This window comes from Sorghum bicolor, chromosome 10, assembly GCF_000003195.3.
Source record: "Sorghum bicolor cultivar BTx623 chromosome 10, Sorghum_bicolor_NCBIv3, whole genome shotgun sequence".
Lineage (NCBI taxonomy): Eukaryota > Viridiplantae > Streptophyta > Magnoliopsida > Poales > Poaceae > Sorghum > Sorghum bicolor.
In genome coordinates, this window is record NC_012879.2 from 8,616,187 (window position 1) to 8,632,960 (window position 16,774).

The 16,774-nt window shown below is 47.1% G+C and overlaps 1 protein-coding gene and 1 long non-coding RNA gene across 2 annotated transcripts; both read right to left on the reverse strand.

Annotated features, from left to right (window-relative positions):
• On the reverse strand, positions 1,460-4,499 carry LOC8065539. The gene is made up of 7 exons (XM_002438075.2): positions 4,021-4,499; positions 3,773-3,826; positions 3,390-3,623; positions 3,102-3,207; positions 2,893-2,934; positions 2,548-2,604; positions 1,460-2,230 (listed from the first exon to the last, which is right to left on the reverse strand). Exons 1-7 carry the CDS (start codon positions 4,170-4,172, stop codon positions 1,673-1,675), a joined length of 1,203 nt encoding a protein of 400 aa, XP_002438120.1. The 5' UTR covers positions 4,173-4,499; the 3' UTR covers positions 1,460-1,672.
• On the reverse strand, positions 12,754-13,768 carry LOC110431397. Its single transcript, XR_002448887.1, has 2 exons — positions 13,461-13,768; positions 12,754-13,237 (listed from the first exon to the last, which is right to left on the reverse strand). It is a non-coding gene; the product is annotated as an uncharacterized LOC110431397 (long non-coding RNA).

Genomic DNA, 16,774 nt, shown 5'->3' on the forward strand with positions numbered 1-16,774 from the left:
CTCGTGCATGCACGCTTCGGCAGGATGCGCGCGGCGGGGCCAACCCACCATTCGGCGAGGGCAGCAATCCAAGCCACGATCAGAATAGCCCATAGCCCCATACGAATGATGATGAGCGAGCATGGGCCCGAAAATTTTTCGCTGTGGGCGTGGGTAGGCGCGGGGGGGACCAGAGACCGCTGGATCATTGCCATTGACTGAATCACTGATGAAACCTGAAGCTCCTCCTACACTACGCCGCCGTACCTAATACCTATATGCGCTATGCATGCCATTGCCATGCGCGCGCGGCCGGCCCCCTCCTCTGCCTCTCTCAGAATTCTACAGTTCCAACGCCGGTCCTGCATGCCGCCCTGCTGGCTGCTGCTGACCACCAGGCCGGCCGTCGACAGCGCCGCGCGATCCGTTAATGGCAGGCGGGCGAGACAGTGAGAGTGCCGCTGCCGCCACTGGTGGCGACGGACGGACGGCCACACAGAGAGACACAGGCAGTGCATTGGCAGGCCGTCGCGTCGCCGGCCGGCCGCGGTGAAATGTTCCTTCTCGTGTCCTCTTGGATCGATCGTCTCGTCTGCTGCTGCGTGCTGCTGCTCTGGTGACTGGTGAGACGTGAGCTAGCTAGAGTGGACGACCGCCGCGCGCGACGCGGCTGTCCAGCGGCCGGCAATTTGAAGTGCTGCTGCGGTCCAGAGTTTCAGCGGCCGGCCTCACAGAGGCTGTTGCCTATATGTGCCCTAGCCGTAGAGGCTCCTGTAGTCCTATGGGTAAACCTCGAGATCGACGACTGACGACCACACTACTACAAGCACACTGTGGATCGGAGAGCAATGTGCATGCAAACAACAGATAATGTAAGCAGTGACCGACTGACCAAGTCCCTGGTTCGTCTCCCTCTTTTCGATCACGTGTATCACGAGCACCGGTGACCAGTGCACTGCTGCTACCGGCGGTACCGGTCTAGCTAGTGGTCTACTACCGTCTACACATGCACGCAGCGCCAGCGCCTGCGCCTGGATTTTGATTTGGCGCTCGATAGGATCATCACGTCCAGGACTGCAGCAGGTTAAAAGCTCCAGATGCATAGCTGTGTGCTCGATCGGACACTCTCGAAAGCAAGTCAAGGGAATCATTGGGCGATAGACGCGTGATTGGGGAGAACGCACTCAGGTCTCGGGGCCCGAAGATGATGGGTCAAATGCTTGTTTGATCAGATGCTGAAACGAAGGAGAGGATGCATCATCATGCATGCATGGGGGCCATGCCATGCCATGCCATGCCATCGCCGTGTGGTGCGTGCTCCGTCCACATCAGGTATTCAGGTGTGTCATCTCGATCGTAACACAACACGTACGTACGTCACGAGTGTGTTTACAGCGTACTCTACAAACCTATCGAATCTGACATAATGGCCAGCGGGTCGTCGATCAGCTCAGTTGGTACCATGAACAGAAGATCGAGAAGACATGCATCAAGACAACATTGCCAAATCATTGGGTTAACTACGTACATTAGCATATAGCGATGACACAACTAATTAATGATATATATGAGTGACTGATTTCGCCCTAGAGAAGACCAGCACAACAACGACCACGCCATCGACATTGCCACCATGCATGCATGTGCCACGCCATGCCACCAGACGTACATCGGCGCCACTACGTATGTCGAGCTAAAACCCATCGCCGGGATTACTGCTGCTGCTGCCCACGTTGACAAAGTAGGACGACATCGGCGCGCTAGCGGCGGCGGCGGCGCTCGTGCTCTCGTCCCCAGCTGCTGCGCCGTTGCTCGCCGCCACGTCGTCGTCGTCCATGCCATGGCACTGCACGTAACCATCGCCTTCCTCCTCCTCCTTGGCCGGGGGCACGGACGATCCGGCTGCCGGTCCCGGCTGCGGCTGCGGGGCCGGCACGACCGACGGCAGCTTGGAGAGCAGCGCCTCGAGGCTGCTCATCGACGGCATGATGTGCATGGACGCCGCCGCAGCGGCGGCGGCTGGCCCGGCGGCGGCGCCGACGCCGTAGGGGTCGTAGAGCTCCAGCGGCGGCCCGCCGGCGCCAGGCGGTGGTGGCATCATGCCTGGCCACGCCGCAGCGGCGATGTCCGGCGGCGGGCCAACCGGGAACACGCCGGCCGACGACGGGTGCGGGAGCAGCACCCCCGGGATGCTCTCCAGGTACCCGAACTTGCGGCGGAGCATGACGACGTAGCTGAGGTCCTCCGCCACCTGCATTCGATCGCCCGATCAAAGGCCGGTCACAGAACAACATGTCGCGTGTCAGTGTCATATAGCTAGCGACTAGCAGCGAGCGGCGGCGTGCAACGCAGCTGCATTGCATAATTGCATTGCACTGCACTGCATGCACGGCCGCGCGCCGCAATGGTGAAACACCGCTATCATCACGCACAAAAACAATACAATTGCTATGCACATGCTGCCTCTCGGACCGGCCGGACCCCTCGGTTGTTGCGGGAAATCGGAGTGCAGAGAACGACCGGTGAGCAGCAGTAGCATGAGCTGAGGATCGGAGGAGCCACGCGCACCTTTTTCATGGAGCCGAGCTGCACGACGCCCTCCCTGACAGCGATCAGGGCGATGGTCTGGACAAGTGCAGAGGAATTCAGCGAGGAATGAGCGAGAGGGGGGGAAAAGAGAAAAAGCGGACGCAGGCAGGCAGGCAGGGGCAATAGGCCATGGCATGGCAGCATCAGCTAGCTGTAGCTGGCCATGTCTTGGCTGTGGCTGCCATGCATGCACAGCATAGAGAGAGCAGCAGCAGGTAGTAGGCCACACAGCTGGCTAGCTAGCTCTAGGTGCTGCTGCTGCTGCTGCTGCCTCTGATCAAAAGGGGGCCGGATTGCGATTTGTCAAGGCCTAAAAGTGTGCACCTGGATGCCGGACTGGAACTGCGCCTCCCACGTCCTCGGATGCTGCAAAAAATAACAGGAGGCCATGCATATGGCTCACAGAGATTAGTAGCCATCGCTGCTCGATGACGATGCTTAGCTAAAGGTAACGACAGTAGTACAACTTATGTAAAGATAGATAGATAGATATCGAGGGTTTAAGTTAAACAGCTGGAGTATGTAGTGCTTACAGAGTCGGCAGGGTTGGTCCAGGAGGAGATGAGGTTGATCTCGTGCTCCTGGGGCTCCTTGAACACCCACTTGTGGCTGTGGTCTGCCGCCACTTTCCCTATCAGACTGCATGCAGCAGGAAAGGAAACCGCACCAAGAACAGCAGGAGGGTCAAGGGGAGAGGGCCCCCGGCCCGGCGCCATCATTAGCACGGAGGAAGGTGTGTTAAACCGGCTCGCTATTCGCTAATCATCATGGTGAGTAAGTGAGTGAGTGAACTGTGGACCAGTCAGTCAGCAGCCACCTACCCTTCCCCGTAGTTGTAGATGTCATGGGACATCTTGAAGAACAGCTCAGGCTGCAGGCCCTGCGGCTGCGGCTGCTGCTGGTGGTGCTGCTGCTGCTGCTTCACCGCATCCTGCTGCACAGCTGCTGCCTCACAGTCCCCGGCATATGCAACCGCCGCTGCCCCCTCTTGGCCGCACGCGGCTGAGCTGTTGGCCGCCGCGAAGTTGCAGAACCCGTCCTCCCATGCCAGGATCCTAAGCCAAACGCGCAAGAACACACAAACACACCGAGAGCATTATATATATTCACATGGGAGGGACTCGATCGATCGATTTGAAGACATGCATGAGCATAGTGTGCAGTTGATGTGTGTGTGTAGCTAGAACTAGCTAGAAGCCTGTACCAGTTCCTCCTGTTCCCTCTGGTCCTGTCGTACGCCGCGCCAGGGAGATCCCATCTGATCAGGTTAAGCAGGTTGTTAATCAAAGCGTCCAGCCAGTCGATCAGCGAAGAAAAACCGTGTTTATGTGTTAGACTGTTAGTATTAGGGAAGAACACAATCGCGATTAGAATGCGCATTAGCAGCTGGTAAGGTGTGTAGCAGGGAGGAGAGAGCGAGCTGAGAAGAGAGAGAGAGCTGACGGCACGCACTTGGGGGGCGGGTAGTTCCGCGGCAGGATGCGCCAGAAGACGGCGTAGACCCACTGCGGGGCCGGGCCGTCGCCGCCGGCGGCGGTGCAGAGGCTCCGGAGCGTGTGCTGCAGCAGGTGCGTCACCGCCACCGGGCCCAGCTGCTCCTCCATCGCTCGCAGTCGCGGCTTGCGGTGGCACGGCCGGCCGCCGGCCAAGGCGATCGAGCGAGCTTGACGATCGGTCGGTCGCCGCCGCGGCTGGCTCACTGGCTGCTTGCTTTGCTTTCTTGCACGGTGCAGCGGGTAGTATCCGCTGACTAGCGAAGCCAAGCTCCTTCGCTCTGAGTCTGAGACTCGCAAGAGAAGCTGAGGCCTGGCCAAAGCAAGCACCAAGCAGCAGCAGCAGCAGCTAAGCAGTAGCCTAAGCTGCTGGTTTCCTTGCTTGGCTCGCCTCTGTGTGTGTGATCTCTCTGTATGGCTGTGCTGTGACTTGTGAGGCCAGGCCACCACCGAATGGGAAAGCCACACCTGCCCAAAATTTATACTACTCCCTCCCTCTCCAATCTCTCTCTCTCTCACTGACTGACTAAGGCCTCGTCTAGTTTCCATCAAAATCCAAAAAGTTTTCAAGATTTCTCGTCATATCGAATCTTGCGACACATGCATGAAGCACTAAATATAGACGAAAATAAAAATTAATTACACAGTTTGCCTATAAATCACTTGACGAATCTTTTGATTCTATTTAGTCTTTGATTGAACAATATTTGCCACAAACAAACGAAAGTGCTACAGTAGCGAAATCCAAAAGATTTTCTCATCTAAACAAGGCCTAAAATTAGTATCATTAGAAACCATGAACTGCATTTTGACAATCTATACTTATTTATTGTATAGCATACAGATGTTTATATTTTTCTATAAAGTTAGTCAACTTTAAAACAATCACTTAAAGACAACTTTAAAAGTTGATTTATATTAAGAGAGTAATACTACCTCCCTCATAAAAAAATGTAACTCGCGGATTTTGAGGAGTCAAATAGTGTGAACTTTGATCAAATTTATATAAAAAAGTACAAATATTTATGACACCAAAATAGGTACCATTAAATTAGTTATTAAATATATTTTCATAATAAATTTATTATATATATATATATATGTTAATACTATATACTTTAAATTTAGTCAAACTTGAGCTCGACTGACCGGTAATTGTATTCTTTTGTGAGAAGAGAGAGTATAATATCACACTACTACTTAGTATTTTAATGAGCTTTTTTCTAGCAAAAGTATTTTGATGAGGTAATAATGAGACCCTTCTTCTTCAGTAGTAGCTCGATCCTCCTCTCTGTAGCAAGATCATCATGGGCCGTGGTCCACGATTTCGCTCATGCCACTATGAATTAATCCTGGAAATCCCAGACCCTCATATCCGCTGGTGGCTGGTGCCTCGGTCCGCGCATGGATGGATTTGATCCCAACTGTCCCCTTCATGCCCGCACACAGACTCGGCGATTTTCGATCGAGAGAGGACTGTTCGTCGTCGACTGATCGTCGTAGTATATGCTACGGCTCCCTCTCCCTACTTCGATCCCCACCGGCCGCCGCAGCCTAGCTACATCGGACGTGAATGTGAGTCAAGTTCAGGCCGCCCGATCTGCGCTACGAGATGGGAGATTAATTTGTACGTGTGTGGGAGATATTATAGATATATACTAGTATACTCTGAATGAAAGTTCAGCAGTGTACACCGGAAGGATTGCGACGGTGTGAAGAGGATCGGTGTACGTTTGGGGGCCCGGCCCTAGGGGATACTCTGTCGTCCGTGAATTATGAACGGTCTAATCAAAGCATGGCCATGCGCTTTCGTATGAAACGCTACGTACAAACAAGATTAAAGAAAACACATCATGCGTATTTTCGCCATTCCTTCCTCCTTTTCCATATGCATGCATCGGCGTCTCGATCTACTGCACACGTTAGACTTTTCCAAAGATAGATAATGAACTTCCGGGTTAAGCATCTGCAAGAGTACCCATTACCTAATATTTTTTTCGTAAAACATTTGCATCAGGAACCTCTTTTTCTACTATTTATTCTTTCCACACCCTTCCACCCGATAAATACGCGTGTGTGAGAGAAGATATGCGCGACTCGGAAGCGCGTAACTTTACGCGGAGCAAGATGACTTTTCATAAGTTCTAAAAGATTAGGACGATGAATTATGAGTTGCTGGAGAGTGGTTTTTTCTCATCTTGTTGAAAACCAAAGATTAGAAAGGAATTTAGGGAACTCTTGGAGATGCTCTATTAGGTCATTTATTTCAAACCAGAAATTGATTTGCAATGCATCTCATAGATCGTAGTGCCACTTAATTTTGAATCATTTAACAAACTATAAATCGTTTAGCTCTTTTCTAAGTTAAATTTGTCTGAATTAAATCAAGTTTATAGAAAAAATATATTAACATTTATAATGTCAAATACGTACAATATCTCATGAGTCATCTAATGAGTTATATGTGCATTTTTCAATAGGCTTAGTCAAAACTAGAGATATTCGACTTATGATGACCAAGCCCAGACTACTTGCAATTTACAACGGAGGGGGCAATTAACAACATTTCGATAATTTGTGCATATAATAAAGTATTGTTATGCGTTGCGTGGCAACAACTTCTCATGTAATGGTGGAAACATGAGCGGTTATTTTGCGAAACAACAACCTCTTGCATTTACTTCTCTCTCATCCACAACATCAACAACTCGATCATGTGAAATTAATTAGTTACCGTGTTTCCGGTTTCCACACGTGTACCACCTGTCTTGCCGCATGGAGGTAGACCCCTTCCCTTTCCGCACCTCCACATTGATCAGTGGTGGTGTTTGCCGTTTTCAGGTGTCGTCAGTGTCGCCAATTCGGAGCACGGCGTTGTAAGGTGCATGGGGGAGGGACGATATGTGAATTAGAGAAAGAAAGTGATTGTAATGCCCAGGAAATGTTTTGATTGCCCTCATTATCTCCCATTATTCCCAGTTCTCACAGTCACGCCTGCTTGCTAGCAGCAGCTGCATGCCAGGCCAGGCTGCCACACAAATCCGACACCGTTGGCCCCCTCCTCCTGCTCTGAACTTCTGAATTTTCTGAGCACCACCCACCAGGGACCAGATTAACAGCTGTAGTAGCAGCAGGGTTAATTAGATTATACGATCGAGATCCGCAATAATCCTGATTCTGGTACGTTAGCTCTCAATGCGAAGGTTAATAAAGCTTTTTAAACTGCATGCAATCTGTGGGATCCGCGCGCGATCGAGATGTTGTGGACGACGACTGTGGTACTAGGAAAGAATCAATGTGGAGTAGTAGGATACTGTACTAGGACTAGGAGGAATAACTTTTCCCTGACCGTGAATTCGACGTCCATCCTCGCAAGCAAAAAAAATGCATGCAGCAGCTTGGCTTCTAGTCAAGACCTCAGACGCAGACAAGGGGGGTGAACTGAACGGTGAAAGTGAGAGGACCAATCAGGCCATCTCTCTCTCTCCCTACCTCAACTGTCATTTTCGTCCCACGGGCCAACCAAAAGCCTGAAATTTTTTGCAATTCAATTCCAGATGGGTACAAAAGTAATCATCTGAAATGTGACCTTATAAGTTTTTTGTTTTCTGATGGAAATTGGAGGAAGTTCAGAGCATTCTTTTTCCCTCTTGCAGTTGGAAGGATTCTTTCCGGAGATGCCTCTCGGCCTCTTGGAACCAGGGCCCTTGCTTTGTACCATGTCCCTGAAGATTGCGTGATGACCAAAAGGGAGTGGTGGTGTGTATGTTCACTATAGCTGTCAAAACACACAGCCTTTTTCACAACACTTTTTACAGTCCCTCCCTGACGATAAGAGGAAAATATACACAGTACCTCAGCAAAAGGCCCTCTGGCTCTGGGCCCTTTTTGACCTCCCTCAACAGTCTTTGCTCACATACGGCATCACATTTGACATTTCACACTTCACACACCACTGGGGAAAGAGAGGCATCATTTGATGATTTGATCCCAATGAACAGGATGCAAGTACCCAAAAAAGAGAGGGTGATGACACATGACCATATTTTACTGCTCCTGGCACTACACTACCCATTGCCATGGCTTCATGCATCCCCTAAAAGCATGATCGACTTTGGCCATGACAAGGACAACCATCTTAATAATTGATCCCTTGCCTCACTGCTAGTATGTGCTGATGTATGCGTGTCTGAGAATGATAGATGCACAAACAGAAAAAAAAATACGTGTTGGAAAATCTAGAGAGAGAATAGAGAAAGGTTTCCTTCAATTCAGGGTGTGAGTTCATGAAGTTTTAACAGGAGTAGCAGTAGGTGATGCACCAAACATGGAATGGTTTCCACTGGTGGGCAATTCTGCATTTTCCACATGCAGCGTGCAAATATAGCAGAGGCCACCATCTGCTTCTGTGCGACAGGGACTAGAGCTCGAAGTGGAAGAAGCTTATTTTGGGGCACTGGAGCATGGATGGCCTGGGCTAGAAATGTGGTGTGGTGCCAAACAGTTCACCACCTGTACCTTTTTCCCACATGTCTTTTTTTTAGATGAACTACCATGTGAATGTGATGTAGCAGGATAAGCTTAATGCATTTTTCTCATTTTGCATATATACTTTTATGACAAACATTTTAGAGGATCTTGTATTGTATACTATCGCTGCTAGTTTGGGAGGACCCCAATCGGCTGGAACTGTACTGCAGGGCTTTGGTCCAGGACTGGACTGTGACAAACTTTAGCCCCAGATACAACTTGGCTGCTGCAGGGTACGGCAACAACAGGCAGCATTAATTTATGTTGTAAAAAAAAACAGGCAGCATTAAATTCTCCATCAAGAACTAATGATTATTCAAACTTCTATTTTGTCCTCATAAACGGTTTTATGTTCGGGACTATATTTATTTCTCTAAACAAACTACTTTGTGGGTGGTGGGGGGGGGGGGGGGGGGGGTTGTGTTCCAACAGTTGCGGCAATCGTCGATTTTTTAGCCTTACCTCGCTGCTTGCACTTTAGAAAAATGACAGCAATAATACAGTAATACTCTTTTCAGACTGTCTATTCCTACAGCATGACAAGTTTGACATGCTTGGGTAGGTAGCATTTTTTAGATTATCAATCAGATAAGCACTTTTAGTATTCCATTGTGCTTTCACGTGCTTTATGCCTGCCTTGGAAATATACTAATCTGTATTTTTATGGGCTATACTAATTACAGCTCGATCTGTCTGAGTGATTGGGTCGAGTCGAGTAGCTAGGTGCCTGAGTGGTGAGTGATCTAGTAACTGAGTGATCTGGTGGCTGAGTGACCAAATGACTAGCTGATTAAGTTCCTTGTGATGGAACCTACCCACCTGTGTTTAAGTCTCCAACTTGATACAAGTACTGACATTTTCTTAGATTTATTCTATGATTTAATGACGCTATGTTTTCAGTGGTAGGCGACATGTCTGTCGACATCAAGGCGCATGTGGAGACTTTGTCAATCTCGAGATTTGCCGGTCCAACTCGGTTCTTTAGACGTACTCATGGTAAGGTGTGCGTACGTGTATTCGTAGGAGTGACCGGATGAGTGTGCGCTCATATTTGTAAGCGTCTGCATGTGTAACTAGGTCTCGCAAAAAAAAAATCATACACTACATCTTACTATAACGGGATATCAAATATCACAGCGATAAACATATGTGTGCACACGTGCATGGCTACTTGTATTAACAGAACTACTAGTACTAAGAAAACGGAGATCAAATGCTCTTCTATGATTACCTTTATAAATAATTGGAGCCACATATTATATATTAGAAGACGTACGTACCGACACGTGAGAACCCAAAAGGCACTGCGAAATGCATCTGCACGCGGCTTTGCTCTTGTTGGTCAAAAATGAACGGCAGCTGGGTGGATATAGGCCACGCAAGGCAGGGCATGCGCTGCTGGCGGGGGCATCTTCGGTGCCAGTTCCCAGGCTCCCAGCAGATCGTCGTCAGCCCAAAGCGAGAAAAGGATCCCCAAAAACGATCACGTGACACCAGCTAGTGCCGTTGTGTCGCCTTTTGCCTGCTCGAGCCCGGCCCCTTCCTGCCGGTGGCCCGGTCGCACGCAGTGGCCACCTCTCGCCCATACGAGAGCTTGAGATTAAAGATGGCAATGGGTATCCGAGACCCGAAACCCGATGGATTTTTCTCTATTAGGGTAAGGATATAGGTCAACTTTGTTACCCGTGGGTTTATTAATGGGGCAAAAGCTAGACCGAACGGGTTTATTGGCATGGGTCTGGATGTGTAGTACCCAAACCCGCAAATCCATGGGTTTTTGAAACCCGTTCACCATATCATCACACAATATAATTAGTACATAAAGCACACAATGCAAGAAAAATAAATGAAATAGAGAACATGCATGCTCCATACTTTTTTTAAGTAGAAGCTCCTTATGTGAAAGTTGCATGCACTCAGTTCATCTGGACTCAAAGATATGACAGATGTTGGCATCGAGCATTAGCAGGTCATGGCCCAATGCATGCTAGAGGTGAGTGTTCTATCAAAACTCGTAAATTTCTAGTGCGGAGGTGTAATAACACATAACATGAATCCCACCTTGCCAATTGATTCAACTTTAAGTATTTTGGTGCGCTATAGAGTAGACTTGCTCACTTGACTCGATGACCATCTTATTACATGTTGTGACGGGCACGGGCAACCCGTTAAATACCCGTGACCCGATGGGCATGGGTTTGGCACAAAATCAAACCCGTGACGAGTCATGGGTTTTTTAGTGGGCATATTTTATATTAATGGATATGGGTTTGGGATGGCAAAACCCAGCGGGTTTGTACCCGTTGCCATCTTTACTTGAGATACTCCTCCACTCCCAAATTTAAATAACATATACCCCACTTCTCAAAAATCAATTTTATTTATTTAACTAGGTATATATATATATAAATTAATATTTATATATCTATAATAAATTTATTATAAAAATATATTCTATTATTAATTTGTTGATGACATTTATTAGTTTTATTATATATTTGATCAAAGTTTATAAAATTTAAATCATAGTAAAAATTGAGATGTGCGGGCGTGCGGCTATTCGATCATGCAATGATATTCTCAGCATGGATATTACAGTGCGGCATACAGATATATTTATTTTATATATACATACAGTCAATAATCTCTAACTCCACAGTAAAGTTTGAAGTAAAAATTAGACTACTGAATTAATCATCCGATGAATTTAGAAGCGGAGCCGCAGGTACGCCCGGTACGCGTGTCCCGGCCCGTCCAGTGCAAAATTATTTGCGCGTCACATCTGGTCGTCGTTTCTGCCTTGATCTAAAAAGTCATAGCTGAAAAATACTATTCACTGATTTATCATGAGAAAAAAACATTATCAGCTAGTAGAAAAAATACGATTCAAAAGACAAACAAACAGGCTTGTTCGTCGTCGTTGTCGTCGTCATCTTGGATCACCGGACACCATCACGTACAGCAACGCCAATTAACCTTTGCCGGGACGACACCGCGATTAGCTAGGGCAAACAGAAACAGTGGCTGAAAACTACGGGTCTACTACTGCTCTCGAACCCAGCCGCTCGAGCATGAACACAGGTCAGGATCGATCGATGGATCGGGACGCCGGGAGGACCGGCCCGGTCGCCCGGAGGAGCAGTTGCCTAGCTAGTTGTTCGAGCTGATCCCTCCCTCCTACTGTACCTAGTGTCCGCTTCCCAGAGGAAGAGACAAACCTTCTGACATTTATCACTCCATGAGTCTAAGACTCTGCTTTATTAGTTTCTAAAATGTTTCTTTTCATTCCATCACATCGATCTTTGAACGCATACATATAGTATTAAATAAAAATAAAAATAATTAATTATATACTTTGTATATAATTTATACGACGAATCTTTTAAATCTAATTAGTCGATACTAATTATCAAATAAAATAAAAATACTATAGTATCCAGATTAAAAAATTTCGCGAACTAAACCAAGTCTAGACATGGAAAGGCATTGAGCGTCGACGTCGAGGCCGTCGTCGTCGACCAGTAGTGGTAGCAATATAGCCCATGCATGATTGGCGGTCGGCATGGCGTAGGGCGGGTCTGTTCATGGGCCACTGCTAGCGCCAGGACGTCCGACGCCAACAACGCGTCCGGACGCCGAGGCCCCCCCCCCCCCCACCTGCGCCACAGAAAAGAAAAAAACTCATCTGCCTTTAACCAACTCACCTCTGCCCCACTCGTCCCACCCGGAAGACCGTTTCTTATCCGCTCCATCCCAACCAACTTACCCCTGCCACGCTCGCCCCACACAAAGGACCGCACTTCGTCCGTTCCCCGTGCAAGGAGCCCATCCTCCGCCCCCACGAGCATGGGATCCGCCCTGCCCCTCGCTTTGTCAGCCCCTAGCAGATCTGCCTGCCGCTAACTCGTCCCTACAACCTATCCCCATATTTGACGCTGCAACACAATATGTATAATAGTGCAACAACACCTGACATACTGCTACAACAAACAAGTTGAAGTAGCCGAAACATCATAAACACCGTATTACAACAAACAAGAATAATTGCTGCAACAGCATGCAAACAACTGCTACAACATACAGATTGAAGTATTTGATAGAACAACTGAAACACCATAAATATAGTATTACAACAACAAAGAACGGCTGTTGCAACAACATGTAACAACTAATACAACAACATAGGTTGAAGCATTAGATGGAGCAACTGAAACACCATAAATATAGTATTACAACAACAAAGAACGACTGTTGCAACAACATGTAACAACTAATACAACAGCATAGGTTGAACCATTAGATGGAGCAACCGAAACACCATAGACATAGTATTACAACAACATCGACCAACTGTTGCAACAACATGCAACAACTAATACGACAGTGCAGATTAAAGCATTGGATGGAGCAACTAAAACACCATGGACATAGTACTACAACAACACCGAACAAATGTTGTAACAACATAAAACAAACTACTACAACATGCAGACTGAAGCAACTGAAACAACATCTCAAAACACAAAACTGCAACAACGACTAAAACTTACTACAACGTCTAGATAGAACCATTGCAACAATGACGAGATCTGAACCCGAGAGCTCGCCGGAACCCTATCCTACTGCGACATCACCTGAAAAACATACTGCAAAAAACCAGAGAACACCATTACAACACGTACGAGCACTGAATCCCAATAGCCCGCCGAAACCCTGGCCAACACAATATCTCGTAGATCTAGATCCAGAGGAAGAGCAGGAGGAGCAAGAGGTGGAGGAGGAGTAGAGGAGGGCTCAGATCCAGATCCACAAAGAGGAGAGAGGAAAAAGGGATAGAAAGGCTTCAGATCCAAATCCCTCCCCACCTACCTCGTCGGAGCTGCGTCGTTGTCTCCATCTCCAGATGCATGGAGGTCACGAGAGCGAGGGAGAAAGAGCAGGGAGGAAGGGAGTTGCGCCGCTCGCTGAAAGCTGCCACCGTCGTGCTCTACTCCGGCGGCATGGAGGGCGTGTGGGTCGCAGCGGGGAGGGAGGGAGAAAAGGAAGGAGGAGCGGCTCGCGCATGGCAGAAAGTGCGGCCGCATGGTGCGAGCGGTGGAAGTGGCAGCGAGATGTGAGAGAAGAGTGGAGATGAAAAAAATGAGTGGATAGGAAGGCGGTGGGGAGCAACAAAATGAGTGGACAGCAGCGTCCGAACGGACGGACGTCTTATAGGTATCATTATGACATGAGATGCATGAACGCGTGCGCGTGAACGCCTTTAATAGAGTGTGGACCGGCCAAAGACTCGTCGTGGATCCTCCTCCATGACTCCATGCAGATCGCTAATAAATTAAAAGTGAGGGGAAAAACATGTGTAGCTCGAATATTTCGTGCATGCATGTGGGAGAAATATATAAATATAGGGAAACAAAATCTGACTAGGAGAGAACTTGGCCAGAGACGACACTGATGTTTTATATTTATATATATGCATATGCAGAAGTTGAGACTTTAGAGATAGAGTTTTGTGGCAGAGCTATATTTGTCACACACAATAATTTGTGTTAACTCTTTTCAAAGAAGAAGAAAACGAATTAGATAGATCGACTTAAGAAAGATTGACTGACCGATATTAATACTAGAGTACCATGCTCAACTCAACATTTTAAATTAAAATGTATAGTTGTGAGAAAAGCTGCTACCATGCTCCTGTTTACCATTTTACCAACATGCATGTACAAGCACAAGCATATCTGAAAAGCCTGAAACGCCTGAGAGAAAGTTGAAAGGCACCCAAGCATGGCATGCAACTTTCCCTATTTAACTGAACCACGCATACTGGGCTGCCACCAGTCCTGAGAATTGCATCGCAATGCAAATCAAGGCCTTGTTTAGTTCACTCTGAAAACCAAAAAGTTTTCAAGATTTTTCGTCACATCGAATCTTGTAGCACATGCATGAAACATTAAATATAGACGAAAATAAAAACTAATTACACAGTTTAGCTGGAAATCACGAAACGAATCTTTTGATCCTAGTTAGTCCACGATTAGATAATATTTGTCACAAACAAACGAAAGTACTACAGTACCGAAAACAACTTTTCACTCTTCGGAACTAAACAAGCCCCAAATCCTGGCGAGGTGAAGGCATACACGCATGCAGCTTTCTCTTCTGCCGCTCTATCTCCATCTACCCCTAGCTTGCTCGCTCAACATGCATGGCCGGCCTTGCCTTGGGACTTGTTTAGTTCAGCCAAAAAGCAAAAAGTTTTCAATATTCCCCGTCACATCGAATCTTGCGGCACATGCATAAAGCATTAAATATAGACGAAAGTAAAAACTAATTACACAGTTTAGCTGGAAATCGCGAGACGAATCTTTTGATCTTAGTTAGTCCATAATTGGATAATACTTATCACAAATAAACGAAAGTGCTACAGTACCGAACTCCGAAATTTTTTCGGAACTAAATAAGGCCTTGCCTTACCTGCCCCTGCCTCTGCTGCTGCAGATGAGATGAGACGATACTGAACAGTGGCTGTCAATAGATTCTCGGCCTTTTGGACTGTAACTGTCCGCTGTTACATTACATCGCCGTTTTCTACAGCGAGATGGCGACTGGTTTTGCTGTGTTTCCACGCACACACCACCTTGCATTTAAACAGCATGGGACGTGGTGGATGGATGGTGAACACTAGCTAGAGGAATCTGTTCCAAAATGCGCATGCAACATAAAGTGCATATTCAGCATTATTTCAGATAAAACAAATCAGCAGAGAGCGTTTTTACTAACCAAACCGCGACTGTGACAGCGATGCATATCAAATTTCATAGCTAGGCCTTGTTTAGTTCCAAAAAGTTTTGAAAAATACACTATAGCACTTTCGTTTGTATTTGATAAATATTGTCCAATCATGGACTAACTAGTGTCAAAAGATTCGTCTCGTCAATTTCGACTAAACTGTGCAATTAGTTTTTATTTTCGTCTATATTTAATACTCCATGCATACGTCTAAAGATTTAATGTGACGAGGAATCTGAAAAATTTTGCAAAATTTTTTAGAAACTAAACAAGGCTGAAACTGAGCCTTCAATCCTCAGACTGGTAAGAATCGAACTCAGCAGAGCAGATTTGGTACAAATCAACTTGTTTGATACCCCATGAATTATTCAAGCAGAGGATTGTAGAAAAGAAAACCACATGTACGTAGTATATATATCTCGGTTCAATTTCTACACCTACCTCATGGAGTGGAGACCGCGCACGTACTGTATGTCACTAACTTCGTGCCCCTGCGTGAGGACGCTGGACAATAAGACAACAGTAGCTCATAAGCATACGTGACGTATGAGACGGCCGGCCGTATAGAAAGGCATTTTGACATAAAGAAGCATATGTACATCTACATGTAGTAACAGTCGACCTTTTGTTTTATACGGAGCCATATAATAAGCATATATGCATGCATATGGAATTCAACGCAGTGGCGTCCTTGCATGAACAAGCTCGATCGCCACCGGCCTATGGGCTGTGGCTTAGCTAGCTTCCTGATGAAAGAGCGATGATTAGACGTAAAGAAACCCTTTCCTGATCCAACTGAATCAGTTTTAGCATTATATAGCCATTACGTGGAAAAAAAAGGAAGATGAGCTAGATGGCAAGAGTCACTATCATACTTAATGATTGCAACTGAATCATCAGCTTAGCCATTTCTGGGGGACGATAGGCACTGAACTTAGAGCTAGCTAGTTTTTGCACAAACTATAGGGACTTTAAAATTCTGCACAACTACATATATAGAGGACTATTATATATGCTTAATACTTCGTCCTCAGTATGGAACCATATACTTCATGATTGATAGATAGATAGATATGCCAGTGTAGTGTGTGCTGCGCAGCACACAGCACAGGAAGGCCGGCAAGCAATCAAAGCTTGCGCCGCATCTATCAGCGATCGAGAAGCCTGGTCCAAGCTTATCGCATAATCTGCTAAGATTTCGAGTCCAGGCCCCCCCAGGGCAGAACGCAGAAGGATATATCGGTCGACAACGCATCGCCACGTACGGATCGGAGAGCGACGAAGATGCAGACGATCGAGACGCAGCTTACATAGACCGTACCTAAGTACCTAACCACACTGTATCACGGTCCAAGAAACGGCAGCAGCAGCTAAGGCCTTGTCTAAAAACCAAAAAC